At 42.2% G+C, this 15,256-nt stretch overlaps 1 protein-coding gene across 4 annotated transcripts in view; it reads right to left on the reverse strand.

The window, feature by feature from the left end:
- The window catches only part of KCNMA1 (potassium calcium-activated channel subfamily M alpha 1), a 1,030,169-nt gene that overhangs the window by 134,870 nt on the left and 880,043 nt on the right, over positions 1–15,256 (reverse strand). For all 4 annotated transcript variants that reach the window (XM_090058809.1, XM_090058810.1, XM_090058812.1 and 1 more), the window contains one exon: positions 2,719–2,842. In XM_090058809.1, the coding sequence (XP_089914935.1) occupies positions 2,719–2,842 (124 nt within the window). The remainder of the gene's footprint in view (positions 1–2,718; positions 2,843–15,256) is intronic.

Below are 15,256 nucleotides of genomic sequence, written 5' to 3' on the forward strand. Positions count from 1 at the left end.
TCTTCTGATCCATTCCCTACTTGCATTGGCTTTATCTTCAGCACTATATCTCCAATGACTTCAACAGAATAACATTTACTGACAATAATACAAGAAGGGAATCAGATGCCTGCAGAAGCAAGAAGAGGCTTCCAGCAACTTTGGCTGCAAAAGTACACAGAGAAGGATTCTGTTCATCTAAATTCAGAGCTTTCAGTTTAAAAAAAAAAATCTAGCTCAAAATCTATTTCTTGGGTGGCTAGGGTTAGCCTTAAAGTTCCTGTAGCAAAATGGGAATGTTAAAACTTGAATATTTTCCCAGCTCACTACTATATCACAGCAATGTTGGTGTGCCTAAGCTAATGGAATCTATGGCCCTCTAAAATGTTTTAATAGGGTGAAAACAGCACAAAGAGGCCTAGTATAAGTAAGAACCAGGACCCAAATATTTTGAGCTGAGTCCTACGGTCTTACAGAATTACTGACAGGCATTGTTAAAGTCATGTCCAGTATTCTAAACTATGCCTGAATTTAGGGGAAGGTCTGAAAAAATGGGCCTTCTATCCTGGAACTGGTGATTTGCTTAGTCCCCGGCATAAAGTTAAGCACCCTCTGGACTACTCTACTTTGCACAGGATGCCAACACTCCTAAATGGTCCTTCCTGAAACACACACGATACAATACCATAGCTAGAACTAACTTTTCTGGGCAACTGAATTTTCAGAAAAGTTGAAAGGAAGGAAGAAAAAATATGATGCAGCACATACGAACGGTTCTACGAATTAACTTCCTGTGTCAAGGGTAAATTTGTGCACTAATCTCATTAGTGGGAATGTTATCATTGCTGGAAAATCATGTACTGAGATGATTAACTAGTGTCATTACCCAACAATGACCTTCATTTCTGGTGTCAGGCTCAGTGCTGCTGCATTTCATCAATGGATGTAATTCTAGGTGCATCCATATGTTGTAGCCAGAAGTTGGACAGTCAACTGCCTTAAGTATAGGTTAAGAAGGATGAATGAATTAATAACAATTAAGAAGCACTTCTATGGAAGACAGAGAACTGAGGGTATAAATCTCAATTTTAGTCAAAGTCTTCTTGATCCGTTGAAAACATTCAGCTTTCATTTACATTTACATAACTGCATTAATGTTCATGCAGCTAAGAGCAGACTGAGTTTCCACATTACAAGTGGACTTAACTCTAAAAGATGCTGAGCACTTTGGCTGTCACACAGCAAAACTTTTAAGCACATGTTTACCTTCAAACAGGTGAATAGTTCCATGTATATCTAAGGCCTTTCCTGGATAAGGACCAGGAACTTCAGCAATTTGCAGTTAAACAGACCCCAGTGAAGGCTTTGAACAGATGCGAGTGTGTAAAAGTTATGGGCAACGAGGTTCAATTGGTGTATGCACTGTGCTTATAAGATCTTTAGGTTTGGTGATAGTGATGATGCATGCATGAGGAAGGACTCAGACTAACTTAAAAAATGTCAGATGAGTTTACAGAGCTGGTGGCTAGTTTTTTCATTTGCAAACTGTGAAAAACTGATATGGAGTCACCAAAAGATAATAAATAAAGAATCCCATAATGCCATTTTTACAAAAACACTTCACACAGTAGAACAGCAGTTCTGGTCATTCTTAACTGATCTGTTAAAGAATGCTCAATATACTGAGACTGGCCTTCATAATTTTATACTGTATATTCCACTGTCAAATACTATACAGTGAGGTTCCTGCTCTTAACCTACTGAATACCATAGAATGCATATTCATTTAAATTGTTCACACCCAACTCTAACAATTTATTCACTGGAATTTGAAATTGACTGGCTCATTGATTACTTAAATGCCAATATTGCAATTCCAGGCAATGTCATTGTTATTACTACAACCCCTAAGGAGAATAGAATCAGCCCAACTGTTAGATTAATCCAAGGATGTTACCATTATTGGTTACACTAGGCAAAAGCACTGTCAAGGGTAAGAGAGCACTGTCAAGAAAAGCTTTACAAACTGCATCAGAGTGAAGATCCACCAGGGAACTCATTTAATATATTATCAGATCTGAACTTCGCTAATTGTTACTCCTAGGTACAAGTACGTGAACACAACTGGTACAAATCTTCACTGAATATAACAGATTGCAAGTGTGCTAATTATTTTTAATTACGTGAGTAATATGTGCAATTTGGTAGCCCTCTCAGTTCATGAAAACCCACTAGGCCCAGTACTGCATGTGATACGGCAAAATAGCCATACCACTTATTCCAGCCTTTTTAAATAACATAATATACTTGAGATCAAGAAATAAATTCAGTAAGAGATAATGAAAAAAATAATACTTTCCTGCCTTAGAATGCATTATCACATTGTTTAAAAGATGAATTGGAAGTGTAAAACTTGTTCACGCTATTATGACTCTAATGCTTCAAAGATCTAAAACACCTATTTGGCTTTAAGCTTCTTTCACTGATATATACGAAAATGTAGTCTAATATTAGAGACCAGGTTTCAATTCTATATTTGGAGTATAACCTATACCAATAATCATCTATAACTGTGGTGATTATTGGAATGATAGCTCAAACCCACCATTTTGTGTTTCTGATTTCAATGTGATGGTTTTCATTACTATGACTGTTAACTCATTAGACATTTCAGAATCTTACTGTGTACACAGCCTTTTTTGGGACAGAATTTGAAAGGCATGTTTTTAAGACACCCACCAAAATAACCTTTTCAATGTCCTTGGCTGGACACCAATGAAACATCCCCGTAGAGTCGTATTTTTTCACACTGGCATCCATGTTCTCCATCTGCTCATTGCCAGGAATTAACAAGGGGTCATGCCTGGGGAAAAACAAGTCAAGGATAACATATATTATGAATTATGGATGAGAAAAGATCCCAAGAGCTGTGCCCAAACAGGGATAAAAGTAAAAAAATAAAATTTATTTACATTTAAACAGATATTTTCAATACATATGCTTTAAAACAAAAGCTAATGCAAAAGAAAAAGCAGTTCATTTTACATTTTGGGGTGAGGTTTGCAAGGTTTCCAGTTCACTTTCTATGCCAGTAACCATTTGATTTTAAACAAGTCTTTCTGTCACCTTCACATCCATAAAGGCTTTTTCCTTCCTGCTCCACCCCTCCAAAAATAAATATCAAAAGAGTTGCTATTAGCATCTGCAATGAAGTAGAAGGGATAGGAACAGAGCCCCATGCTGACAGACTGGCATAAGTATGGAAAGCCAATTACTTGCTTTTACCACATACAACTTCTGACGTGATGCTCTTCGCAGTAAAAGCTTTAACAGGCTGCACTTTAAATATTTTAGCAATTTGCCCAATCATATTTTGCTTTCCCAAAATGAAGGCCTTTAAAGATTCAGCAGTATGTCATTTTAGAGCAGACTGACTAACAAATGCGCACATCTGGAATACATGATTTTAATACTAAACAACAATGTCCATTTTCTGTGACAACTGTATCTGTGGTAACCTTCTAAGTGTTTCTGCAGCAGGATTTTAAAGTGTAGGGCTTTTTGTAGGAAAAGCAAATAAAAGGCATTTTTTATAATGTTGTCCTCCCACAAATACTTCTGTTGTCGAGTATACTCACACAAATGTATATACCCAGTTCATTATTTTACTTGATCATTAAGAGATTAAAGGAACTACTACAGACCCCATGTGCACCCCTCAGTAACAGAATTAGAATCTGTACAGTGCCAATGAGAGGTAACTGACCTTAAAACCTTAAAAACATGGGGACAGAGTTATGTCTGTCAAGCCTACATTCCCTGCAATATTTTGCACAGAACATTCTGTCATAAGACTTCAGCAACCAACTTTCTATTTCAACAAGGAGGAAACGTTTACTGTTGGAAAGATAGCTATTGAAAGGCTAAATAGTCAAATGCTGATGCCATATAGGAGTCTATATTTGAAAATCTGCACTACTTTTAATTTCTTTAAACCAATAATATAAGAACTTTCCCCCTTTCAAATAGTCTATAAAGGCAATATTTTGTCAGTGTATGTATACAGGTTAATTCCTCTAAATTGCACAAATTGCACTATGTGATATGGTAAATGTGGTCAACTTTCAGCGCTTGATGGAGACTTCTACTAGATTTACCCTTTGCAGTAAACCCTATCTACTATGGATAATGCATCCCTGGTATACAGTTCCTGACTGTACTCCCATTGAAGTCTATGGCAGTATTCCAACACATATCATGGGCACAAGTTCTAGTCCTCCAGAAAAGAGTAAGAGGACTTAAGAATCCTATTTGCAGGGCACTTTCATGTATAATAAAATGGTCTAATGTGCTGTAGAGGCACAAGAAGAAGGTTTTCATGTTTTCCATGAAAACATGCTCAGTCTATCACTTGACAAATAAACTTATATTATGTACTTCATAGGAAAAAATGCGTAATTCTTATGGTTTCTGTTCTGTCACTCAGCATCTCGATATCTAAGCAGCTCCTCACATCAATCAACTTGGCAGCACAGAGTGTCTAGCTCTGCTCCTTTTTTCCATTACAGAAAGTTCTGTTTAAGGCCTAGTCTTTCTTCTGTTGGAGAGAGTAGAGGAATGAAATGATACAAGATTCTGGCTGATGTTCTGAATTCCATACTTGTGAAGGTGACAAAAGCCATATCAAAAAAGAATACTTTCCAAAATTTAATGAAGTTGGGCAGGCTCAGGAATCACCTGTTCTCTCCAAGAAGTTAGTATCCTTAAGTTGATGATACTTTGTCCTCAGCTACTTTTGCCCCTCACTCAGGTTTATTATTTGCCTCACAGTCTTAAGTCTTTGTAAGAGGCAATACTAAACATATGGATAGCACAGCCATTACATAATTGGGGATGGGGTAGACCACCCTGATGGGCCAACCTGAGACATGTGTGCCACAAGTGTGCGGCATGCAGCAAATTGCATAAGGTGCAGCCAGCCCAGTAGCAGATAGTGAATGTAAACAGAAAGCAAGCACATCAGACAGGGGAAGGGAATCTCCTCCCAGGCATGGCACAGTGAATGCACTGCCTAATTTTGAGATTGGTAGATAAAAAGCATGTTATCCCTGAAAAAGGAGAGGTGGTGGAAGCTGCATCCTTGCGGGTTTTCAAAACCTGGCTAGACAAACCTTTGGCTGGCATGATTTAGTTGTGGCTGGTTCTACTTTGAGTAGGGATTGACAAAGATGACCTCCTGAGGGCCCTTCCAACCCTGACTTTCTATGATTCTATGAAAAGATACTTGCCCGGGTTTTGGAGGGAATGAAAATCCTGCTCCTGGCAAGTTTTGCTAGAATGGGAGGGGGCAGAAATACCCTTAGAGGCTGGAGTAGCCAAAGACTTGCATGTGGATATACTTGTAAGGAATGACATAAATAAATTCCCCCACATGGTGAATGCCATCTCTTACAATGGCAAAAACTCAGACCTTGGGTTTGAGTACGTTATCCTTCAGAGAAGGGAGGAGGCAAAATCAGCTCTGCAGGCTAAGACCAGTGATTCTCTGACTGAGAATGCCATGGGTGCAATTGCACCCCAGGCAAAGTTCACACCAGAGATGGAAGTAAAGTCCTCTCCAGACATCTTGTAAGAGGTGACCCTGAGTCCTGACCCTGAGTCCTGAGGGAAAGAATGCTGAGAAGTTTCTTGGAGAAAGTGGGAGTCCCAGCAGGGAGATGACTCACAGGACAGCCTTGAAGTGCTAGCTATATTGGCAAAAAATGATACAGAACGACTGCAGCAGCAACAAGATTGTTCTATTGAACACATGGGCAACAGGGAGACTGAGATAAAAACACCTACTGGTTGGGGCCAAGAGATTCAAGAGGTTTTCAGAGTTTATCATGATACTGGGACTGTTGTGGACATGATTTAAAAGGGGGTAAGGAGTCTCAGATCATGCCTTCACCCAACTGGTCTGGCAAGAATGGAGAATGCGTTTTCTCAGAAAGTATCTGATTGCAGGAGAGACTTGAATCAAATGGGGAAATAGAGAAAATAATTGTTCAGAATCATAAATGAGATCCCTCAAATGAAACTGCTTTAAAGATCATCAGAGAGATGAACAAGTCTATGCACAATGAGGTTGACTGTACCTCAGGGAATCTAAAGAAGATCCATGAGGAGGTGAAGAATGCATTGGTGCTCGGAGCAGAGATAGTATGATAATCCTCAGGCACCTGGAACTGTTATCCTGAAATAAGTTGGAAAGATAAAGCTCTGTGAGGAAGGACAGAATGATTCATGCTACTGCCATACAAAAGGCATATTTCTCACCTTGGGTGAACAGTGCACTTGATTTGGCCCAGAGGTACCAGAAAATCTCTTTGGGTGAAGATGGCAAAAGGAAGTTTGTTTCCAGTGTAGATTTGGGACTGTGTGAGTTCAAAGTGTTGTGGTTTAGATTTATTCTGTTTCTGAGACTTAATCAGTAGTTCGTTGGCTGGACTGTGTAATTTTGCCTGAGCTTACATTGAAGATGGTGCCATCTATGGCAACAGCTGGAAAGAACACTGGGTCACATGGTGTATGTACCAAAAGGACTTGGGGATATGGGTTAAATTGTCAAAGTGTTTAAATATTTGTTGAATGCATAGTTGAATGATAATATGTCTCAAATTGCTTTGGCAGTGACCAACGTACAATACTTGGGACATCGGGTTATGTGGGATCAAATGAACCCCAGTATATTAGGAATACAATGAGTCTAGATTGCCCAGTACCAAAGATTAAAAATCAAGTTAATTCCTTTAGAGGACTTCCTGATTGGTTTGTGAAAGATTCCATAATATTGGTAAATTTATCACTGGCCTGTACAAGAAATACAAACCAGACAAAGTAATTTGGACAGATTCCAGACAGAAGGGATCTGACCAGATGTGGGATACCTCAGCAGAAAGGCCTATTCTAAATGGTTATGATAAAAGACTGATGCAGCAGGCACAGACCTAAGGCCAGTGGCCCTGCTAACACTTCCCACTGACTTCAGGAGTGAAGGATTATCTCCTTGGGAGCAGGACTGCTCAAACATGAAAAGGGACTGCACTGATATTAGGTGGCTTGTTAACCAGAAACTTTGCTTGATTAATCCAGAGTTTAGAGTCCAGACAGACCATCACCCCCTAGTCTGGCTTCACAAGACAAAGGAAGTAAGTTTTGGATTGCTGCACTGGGGCATACCGCTCAAAGAATCTAGTATGGCAACTTAGCATATCAAAGGAGATGTAAGTATGATATCATGTCTATTCCTATACATTTTGATCCTGGTTGTGATGACTTTAAAACAGCCCCAGTGACTAACTTCTACATCATCCCTTTATAAGGGGGGAACCTTGCCCTGATATCATGGTTTGTCTCTAGTCTTCCTGGGTCCAAGGAAGGCTGTTGACCCTTTACCAGGGGCTGACAGGAGAAATTACAGGAGGTCCTGATGGAAAGATAAGAGACAGAGACTACTCTCTAGCCTGGATAGGAATGGAGCTGGACAGTAACAGCTGTCTTGAATTTCAGTTGCAGAATAAGAACAGGTTATTTTTCTCATATTTTCTTTTGCTTGTTTATTCTAATATCTCAGTATCTCAATGAATGATTACTAATTTCTTACATTTGTTCTAGTTTTTAGAATAAATCTTTTTGTCATCTTTTATAATCTACTCTTGTCAGTGATAACTGTGATTCCAGAGCATTTGACCATACTGGCAAGATGTTTCTAAGGGAAGGGGAGATCTATCTTGTCCAAGTCATTTTTCCAGCTGGCTAAATTCCCTCTGCTAAGAGATGGCAAGACGTGGGTGAGATGGGTAAAGCCAAGGTACCACAGGCAAAGAAGTTGGCCCCTGGCACACCTCAGCATAGCTCTGCTTTCTGCTTCCTGTCCTATCTGCCACTGTGATGCTTGCCCCCTCCCCAGTTCTCAATGATCAAGCAGCAGATGGCATGGAGGAGTTTGGAGCAGAAAGGCAACCCTGAATGTATGAGAGCACCCCAGGAGTATGCCCCCAGCTGCATCTGGGGCTGGGTGGGAGGGGGGATGGTGGTATCACACCCCAAAACTGGAATATTGAGTCCTAGGCTGAGGTCTAGTCTACACAATATCATCTTCCTGAAAAAAATTCCAGTTCTGCAGGCAAAAAACTTTGTAGTTACATTCAAAGCCCCTTATCAGGAATTTCCTCTATTTTGCTACCAGTTATTCCACAATCCAGCATTGTGGGGGTGGGGGACAACCTTTTTGTGAGGCATGCCACAAATTAGCCCCACTCTCCCTGAGTGCTTTATAAATACTCCCATCCCAATCTGCTGCTCTGCTTTTTGTTTTCTATCTGGCACTATGATGCTTTCTTCCACCTTGGTCTGCTGCGTGCTGTTTCTGGATGGAATGAATATGAGGCTTCCTGGGAAGACTTCATCACAACTGTTTTCCAATATGAAATGAATATTCATTTCATCCAGGAAGAACACAGACCAACTGCAGATGCTTCCTCAGCCTGATGAAGGGTATTTGCACCTGAAAGCTTGCAAAGAACACTTTCCCAACTATTTGAGTTAGTCTAATATAAAAGATATCAGATTTACCCAAAGAACCTTGTCTGCCTGTATCAAGCACATAATTTTATGTACCTTGGCCTCTACAACTTATATAGTTTAGCCCAGAAACAGTGGTTTTATAATGATATGCATGCAGACACATCTCTCCTCTGTGTGACCTTGTTCCAAATCTGTGGAACAAGGTGTGTCACAAATTAGCCCCACGATCTCATTGAGTGCCATTCTAATACCCTTTCTCTGCCCAATTCATAGTTTCATAGTTGGTAAGGTTGGAAGGGACCTGAGCAAATCATCAAGTCTGACCCCCTGCCATGGCAAGAAAGAGTACTGGGGTCAAATGACCCTGGCAAGATGTTCATCCAGCCTCCTTTTAAAGACCCCCAGGGTAGAAGCCAGCACCACCTCTCTTGGAAGTTGGTTCCAGATCCTAGCCGCCCTGACCGTGAAGTAGCACCTCCTGATGTCTAGTCTGAATCTACCCTCTGCCAGTTTGTGACTGTTATTTCTTGTTACTCCTGGTAGTGCTCAGGGGAACAGGGACTCCCCCAATGCCTGCTAGTCCCCCCTGACTAGTTTGTAAATGGCCACTAGATCCCCCCCTCAGCCTTCTCTTGTGGAGGCTGAACATGTTTAGGTCTCGTAACCTCTCCTTGTAGGGCCTGCCCTGCTGCCCCCGATTATGCAAGTGGCCCTCCTCTGGACCCTCTCCATGTTGTCCACATCTCCCCTGAAGTGCAGCACTGAGAACTGGATGCAGTACTCCAACTGCCGCCTGACCAGTGCTGTATAGAGGGGGAAGATCACCTCCTTGGACCTGCTTGAGATGCATCTGTGGATGCATGACAAGGTACGGTTGGCCTTCCTGACCGTGTCCCCGCACTGTCAGCCTATGTTCATTTTGACATTCATTTTGGCCTTCCTAAAGTCCAGAAAGACTATGTCCATTGCTACATCTGCATCTAAGGATTTTGTGACCTGGTCGTAGAAGGCCACTAGGTTTGTCTGACAGGACCTGCCTCTAATGAACCCATGTTGGTTGCCCCTAAACATAATCTCCCCTGCTGGCCCCTTGCAGACATGTGCCAAGATAATTCTCTCAAAAAGCTTACCCAGGACTAAGACTACTACAAAAAGCTTACTCAGGTAAGACTAACTGGCCTATAGTATCCTGGGTTCTCCTTCCTCCCTTTTTTGAAAATGGGAACCACATTGGCCCTTTTCCAGTCCTCTGGCACAATACCAGGGCACCACAATGTGGTCATAAAGTCATGCCAGGGGTCCCACAATGACCTCTGCTAATTCCCTCAGCACTCAGGGGTAGAGATCGTCAGGACCTGCTGAGTTAATATGTCCAGTCCCTCCAGAAGTTCCCTGACTTCCCTAATCAATTGCCAGGTTTGCTTTCTGCTCCCTGCCTTATGCTCCCTGCCTGATCTGCTGCTTTGGTTTCTGCTTCCTCCCCTGTGATGACTGTACCATCTGTTGCTCTGTTTTCTGCTCTATCTACCTTATGCTCCCTGCCCTATCTGCTATTGTGCTGCCTGCCTCCTCTCTGTTCTGCTGCACGCCATGGAGGCTGCTAGTCCCATTTGTGACATTCATACTGCAGACTGGCAAGCCATGTCCCAAGTAATTTTTTCATCAGTAAATACACTGTGTCCCTAACATTGTGAAGGGCAATTGGACAGCATGCAAAAAATTGAGGTTACAGTTCTGTGAGATATAACACATCACAAGGGGTGCCTCTACACAAGATGCTAACTGCACAGTAGCCTAATAACACTGTGCTGTAGTGTGCCAGGCAAAACCCATGCTAATATGCTACTGTGCAGTAGTATTAGGCACCTGCACAGTTAGCACCTGTAAAAACCCATATGCCGGTGCTGCTGTGCAGTAGCACCAGTTACTGCCCATTGATTTATTAGTTGGTTATCCAAGTACTAAACTTAATACACGGTAACTTCGGCACATTAATAAACGTGTAGACACACCAAAAATTATTTACACAGTCATGCCTAGTGCCTTTCTGTTTCCTGATCCATGGGACAGAAATAAAGTGACTGGGAGGACTGCTGGGTACTTTAACTCCATTTCCTAGGTTTCAGTGGCTGAAGGATAGTGCATGCAATGTTCTGGGAGAGAACAAGGAACTGCTGATCAGCTTTAACTCTGTTAAAGAAGGTTCTGGTCAGCAATGAGTTTTGTAACTATAAAATGTGTTAGTTTGTACCTCAGTAACCTGCTCAGTTCCACAACTTTATTCCCTTGAAGTTATGTTACCGAAGGCCCAGAGTACAAAAAAGAACATGAGGAGCTATTGTCTTATATTATAATATTATATCGCAATAATAAACAACTAATATATGCCATTAAATATTACTACTGTAGTGTTGTTATGGGAATTTTACAAGATCATCTGAAAACAGAATCTTCCACAAAAAACTATACTCTTTGACTGATTATATCACAACCACTTCTAATATAGTATCGATCACGTTACAGCCTGTTTCAACAAAAATTCCAGTGCAGCAAAAATGTATTTTTTCCCCAATCTCTGGACATGTAGAATTCTTTAGAAGAAAATCTATTACTACAAGAATCTGTTACAACAAACATCCTTTCCATAACAATAGGCATAAATATATTCACAGGCACCTGTTAATACTAAATTTCACAAACACATGTCCACATAGGCAAGTCACTGCCTATGTCTGTGTCTTTTACTAGTTGTTCACAAGGGTAGAATTTAGAAAACTAGGCAGAGCAGAGACAAACTAACAGTCAATGGCTCAAGGTCACATCTAGGGATACCCACATGGAGAAAGGAGCAACTTGAACAAAAGAGAGCATGGACTTTGTGAGAGTCAGTTGTTCCACAGTGAATGTCAGTATGCCTGCTTTTATCCTACCACAGGGGAGAGCAAATTAACTATGCTTTGTTGAGGGCTAAGCTAAAGACCATTTCAAGCACTGCGTACTAAGGCTTAGGGGTTTTGACCAGTGTGTGTTAAAGCTCCGGCAGGTATCTGAAAACCCAGTGGTTCCTGGCTAGAGAATCTTGCTCTCGAGCTCAGGGTCATGCAGATTGCCAAATCCGGGATCAGTAAGGAATTTTTCCAATTCCTGATTGACATGGATGGTGTGGAAATTTACCTTCCTCTCTTATGAAAAACACAGTCTTTTTCCTGGGGTCTCCTGAACATATATTACTGCTTCCCTGACATTGCAGTGGCAGGACATTTGCAATGCTCTTTATCCTGCTTAAACCTGGGCATGTTAAAGGGTTTCTTGGTGTTTCAGATACTGTTCTTTACTGTTGTGATGAGGGTTTAAAGTGACAATAGTGATGATTCTGTTGGTTACTGTTTGTCTGAGAATGCAGGGATTAGATTCAGTGGTCCATAAGGTCCTATGCATTCCTACATTCTTAAGGACAAATGCTACCCCAGAAGCAAGGGCATGCATTTAAGGACTGACTTGTGCTGTAATTGTTTAGATATGTGGGCTCATTTTTCTTCGAATCATGGTAACTTTATGGAGTAATATGTTAATATAACACTGTTACTGATTTGGACATACAAAGCCTCTTTAATCTAATGATCTGAACCTGCTTTACAAATACTAATACTAAGACAGACACCCAGAGGCAGATGTTTTCAAAACTTGCTAAAAGATTTGGACAACCATTTCCCATTAAAATTCATATTACAATAGCTATTAAAGTTGTTGTTCTTTTCTCCAAAGATCAGGACTGAATTCCTTTAGAGCCTTACCTTCCTTCTCACCCTTGAAGATGGCTCTGTGTATGTAAGCCTGAGCTACATTGGCAGGTTTGTGTGGAGAGCTACAGCTATTTCACTCTCCACAGCTGTGAAGCCAGCAGCTTGCAGAAACACTAAATATTTGCATTAACTAGAAAAAAAATCCTCCACTAGTTTCCAGGCTATAGGTCTGTTTTAATCTTGATGCCTGGAGGGTTTGGGCTTTTATTGCCTAGCAGTGACCAAAAGCATTTGGTCATTCTTGCAACAAGAGCCAGGCACACATAGTACATGTGACAGAAAAGCAACCAAGTTAGGTTTCCCACATATATATTCTGTTTAAAAATAGTTTTTCTAGTTCTTATGGCAAAAATTACATGCGCATGACTTAAAGTGAAGAGTAAAATACAGTCTATTCAAGGTTCTACAGAGCATATAATGCCACTTATCATCAATTAAACTTGGGAACAACGCTAAATGCCATGCTACAGCAGCAAACCCAAAACCTGCCTGGAAGACAACAGCCTAAAGCAAAACCACAAATCCCTTTTCCAGAAAAGCTGCTGCGAGGAAGCCAACATTACATTTTAAAGAGCACTGCTTTCCTTGCAGACACTTACAACTACTCCAGACATATTCAACTGGAATTTTTAATACTGGAACTTTTGACTAAACTTTTGTAAAAAGACATCTCATGGGAAGAGCGCTCAGCCAAATCCGAGCGGTCGCAAAGCTTTCTCCCATGCGTGGATGACCTCTATCTGATGCAGGAAGTCTATGGGCCAACAAGAGGTAAAGCACTGCTCAACCTCATACTGGCAACTGGGGATGACCTAATCAGCAACCTAACAATTGAAGGGAAGCTGGGTGACAGTGATCATGAACTGGTTACCTTCACCATCTGCCGTAAAGCTGGCAAGTCAGTCAGTAATACAGAAGTCCTCAACTTCAGGAAAGCTGACTTTGACAAGCTAAGGAGGCTCGTCAGAGATGCCCTAAAAGACCACAACCCAATGGAGAGAGGAGTTCAGGATGAGTGGTTGCTCCTCAAGGGAGTAATCCTGGATGCACAAGCAAAGTCCATCCCATCTTGGAGGAAAGACAGCAAAAGGGCACAGCAGCCCCCTTGGCTCTCCAGGGAACTGGCGGACCTCCTGTGTCTTAAAAAGAAGACCTACAAAGGGTAGAGGATTGGAATACTCTGCTTTAGTCCGGACTTGCAGAGAGTAAATCAGGAAAGCCAAGGCTGCAATGGAACTCCAGCTAGCTACAAATATCAAGGAAAATAAAAAGTCCTTTTTCAAATATGTGGGGAGCCGGAGGAAAAGCAAGGGCAACATTGGACTCCTGCTAAACCAGATGTGGCAACTGACAACTGATGCCCAGGAAAAAGCAAACTTGCTAAATGGGTACTTTGCATCAGTTTTTCACTAGTTCCATGGGACGCCTCTGCCCACTGTGGGTCAGGGAGGCCTGGGTGAGGGAGATTCCTTGCCCTCCATTGAAGCTGACCTTGTGAAGAAACACCTTGACAGGCTGGATAGGTTCAAGTCAGCCGGCCCTGATGGGTTACACCCAAGGGTACTCAGGGAGCTGGTAAGCATCATAGCTCAGCCCCTGGCACGGATCTTTGAGAGCTCTTGGTGCTCTGGTAAAGTGCCCAATGATTGGAAGAGGGCCAATGTCGTGCCTGTCTTCAAGAAAGGGAGGAAAGTAGATCTGGCAAACTACAGGCCCATCAGCCTGACCTCTATCCTGGGGAAGGTCTTGGAACAGATTATCAAGGAGACCATCCTTAACAGACTAGCTGTAGGCAATATCCTGAGGGATACCCAGCATGGGTTTGTTGCGGGTAGGTCTTGCTTGACCAGTCTCGTTTCCTTTTATGACCAGGTGACTTATCACCTGGACAAGGGGGAAGAGATCAACATTGTATACCTCAACTTTTCAAAAGCCTTCAATCTGGTATCCCACGATCACCTCTTGGCTAAACTGGCTAATTGTGGCCTTGATGTCACCACAATCTGCTGGCTGGGGAACTGGCTCCACGGTAGGACCCAGAGGATGGTGGTCGATGGGAGCCAATCATCTTGGTGCACTGTGACCAGTGGGGTCCCACAAGGCTCTGTCCTAGGGCCCATACTATTTAACATCTTCATCAATGATGTGGACATTGGTGTCAGAAGCGGACCGGCCAAGTTCGCTGACGACACCAAACTCTGGGGTAAAGCATCCACACCTGAGGGCAGGAGGGTGATCCAGGTGGATCTGGAAAGACTCATGAAATGGGCGGATGAGAACCTGATGGTGTTCAACACCGAAAAATGCAAGGTTCTCCACCTTGGGAGGAAAAACCTGTATCATGCTTATAGGCTTGGTAGTGCTACGCTGGTTAACACTACAGATGAAAGGGACTTGGGGGTCATGGTTGACCAAAATATGAACACAAGCCTTCAGTGTGATGCTGCAGCTAATAAAGTGAGCAAAATGCGGGCTTGCATCCACAGATGCTTCTCAAGCAGATCCCAAGATGTCATTCTCCCACTGTACTCAGCCTTGGTGAGGCCGCAGCTGGAGTACTGCATCCAGTTTTGGGCTCCACAGTTCAAAAAGGATGTGGAGAAGCTTGAGAGAGTCCAGAGAACAGCCACATGCATGATCAGAGGTCAGGAAAAGAGACCTTATGATGAGAGGCTGAGAGCCATGGGACTATTCAGCCTAGAAAAGTACAGGCTCAGGGGCAATCTGGTGACCACCTGTAAGTTTATCAGGGGTGCTCATCAGGATCTGCGGGAACGTCTGTTCATCAGAGCCCCCCAAAGGATGACAAGATCAAACGGTCACAAACTCCACTGTGACCGATTCAGGCTGGACATAAGAAAGAACTACTTCACTGTCCGAGCCCCCAAATTTTGGAATAGACTGCC

This window comes from Crocodylus siamensis, chromosome 7, assembly GCF_052110815.1.
Source record: "Crocodylus siamensis isolate JL-2025a chromosome 7, ASM5211081v1, whole genome shotgun sequence".
Lineage (NCBI taxonomy): Eukaryota > Metazoa > Chordata > Crocodylia > Crocodylidae > Crocodylus > Crocodylus siamensis.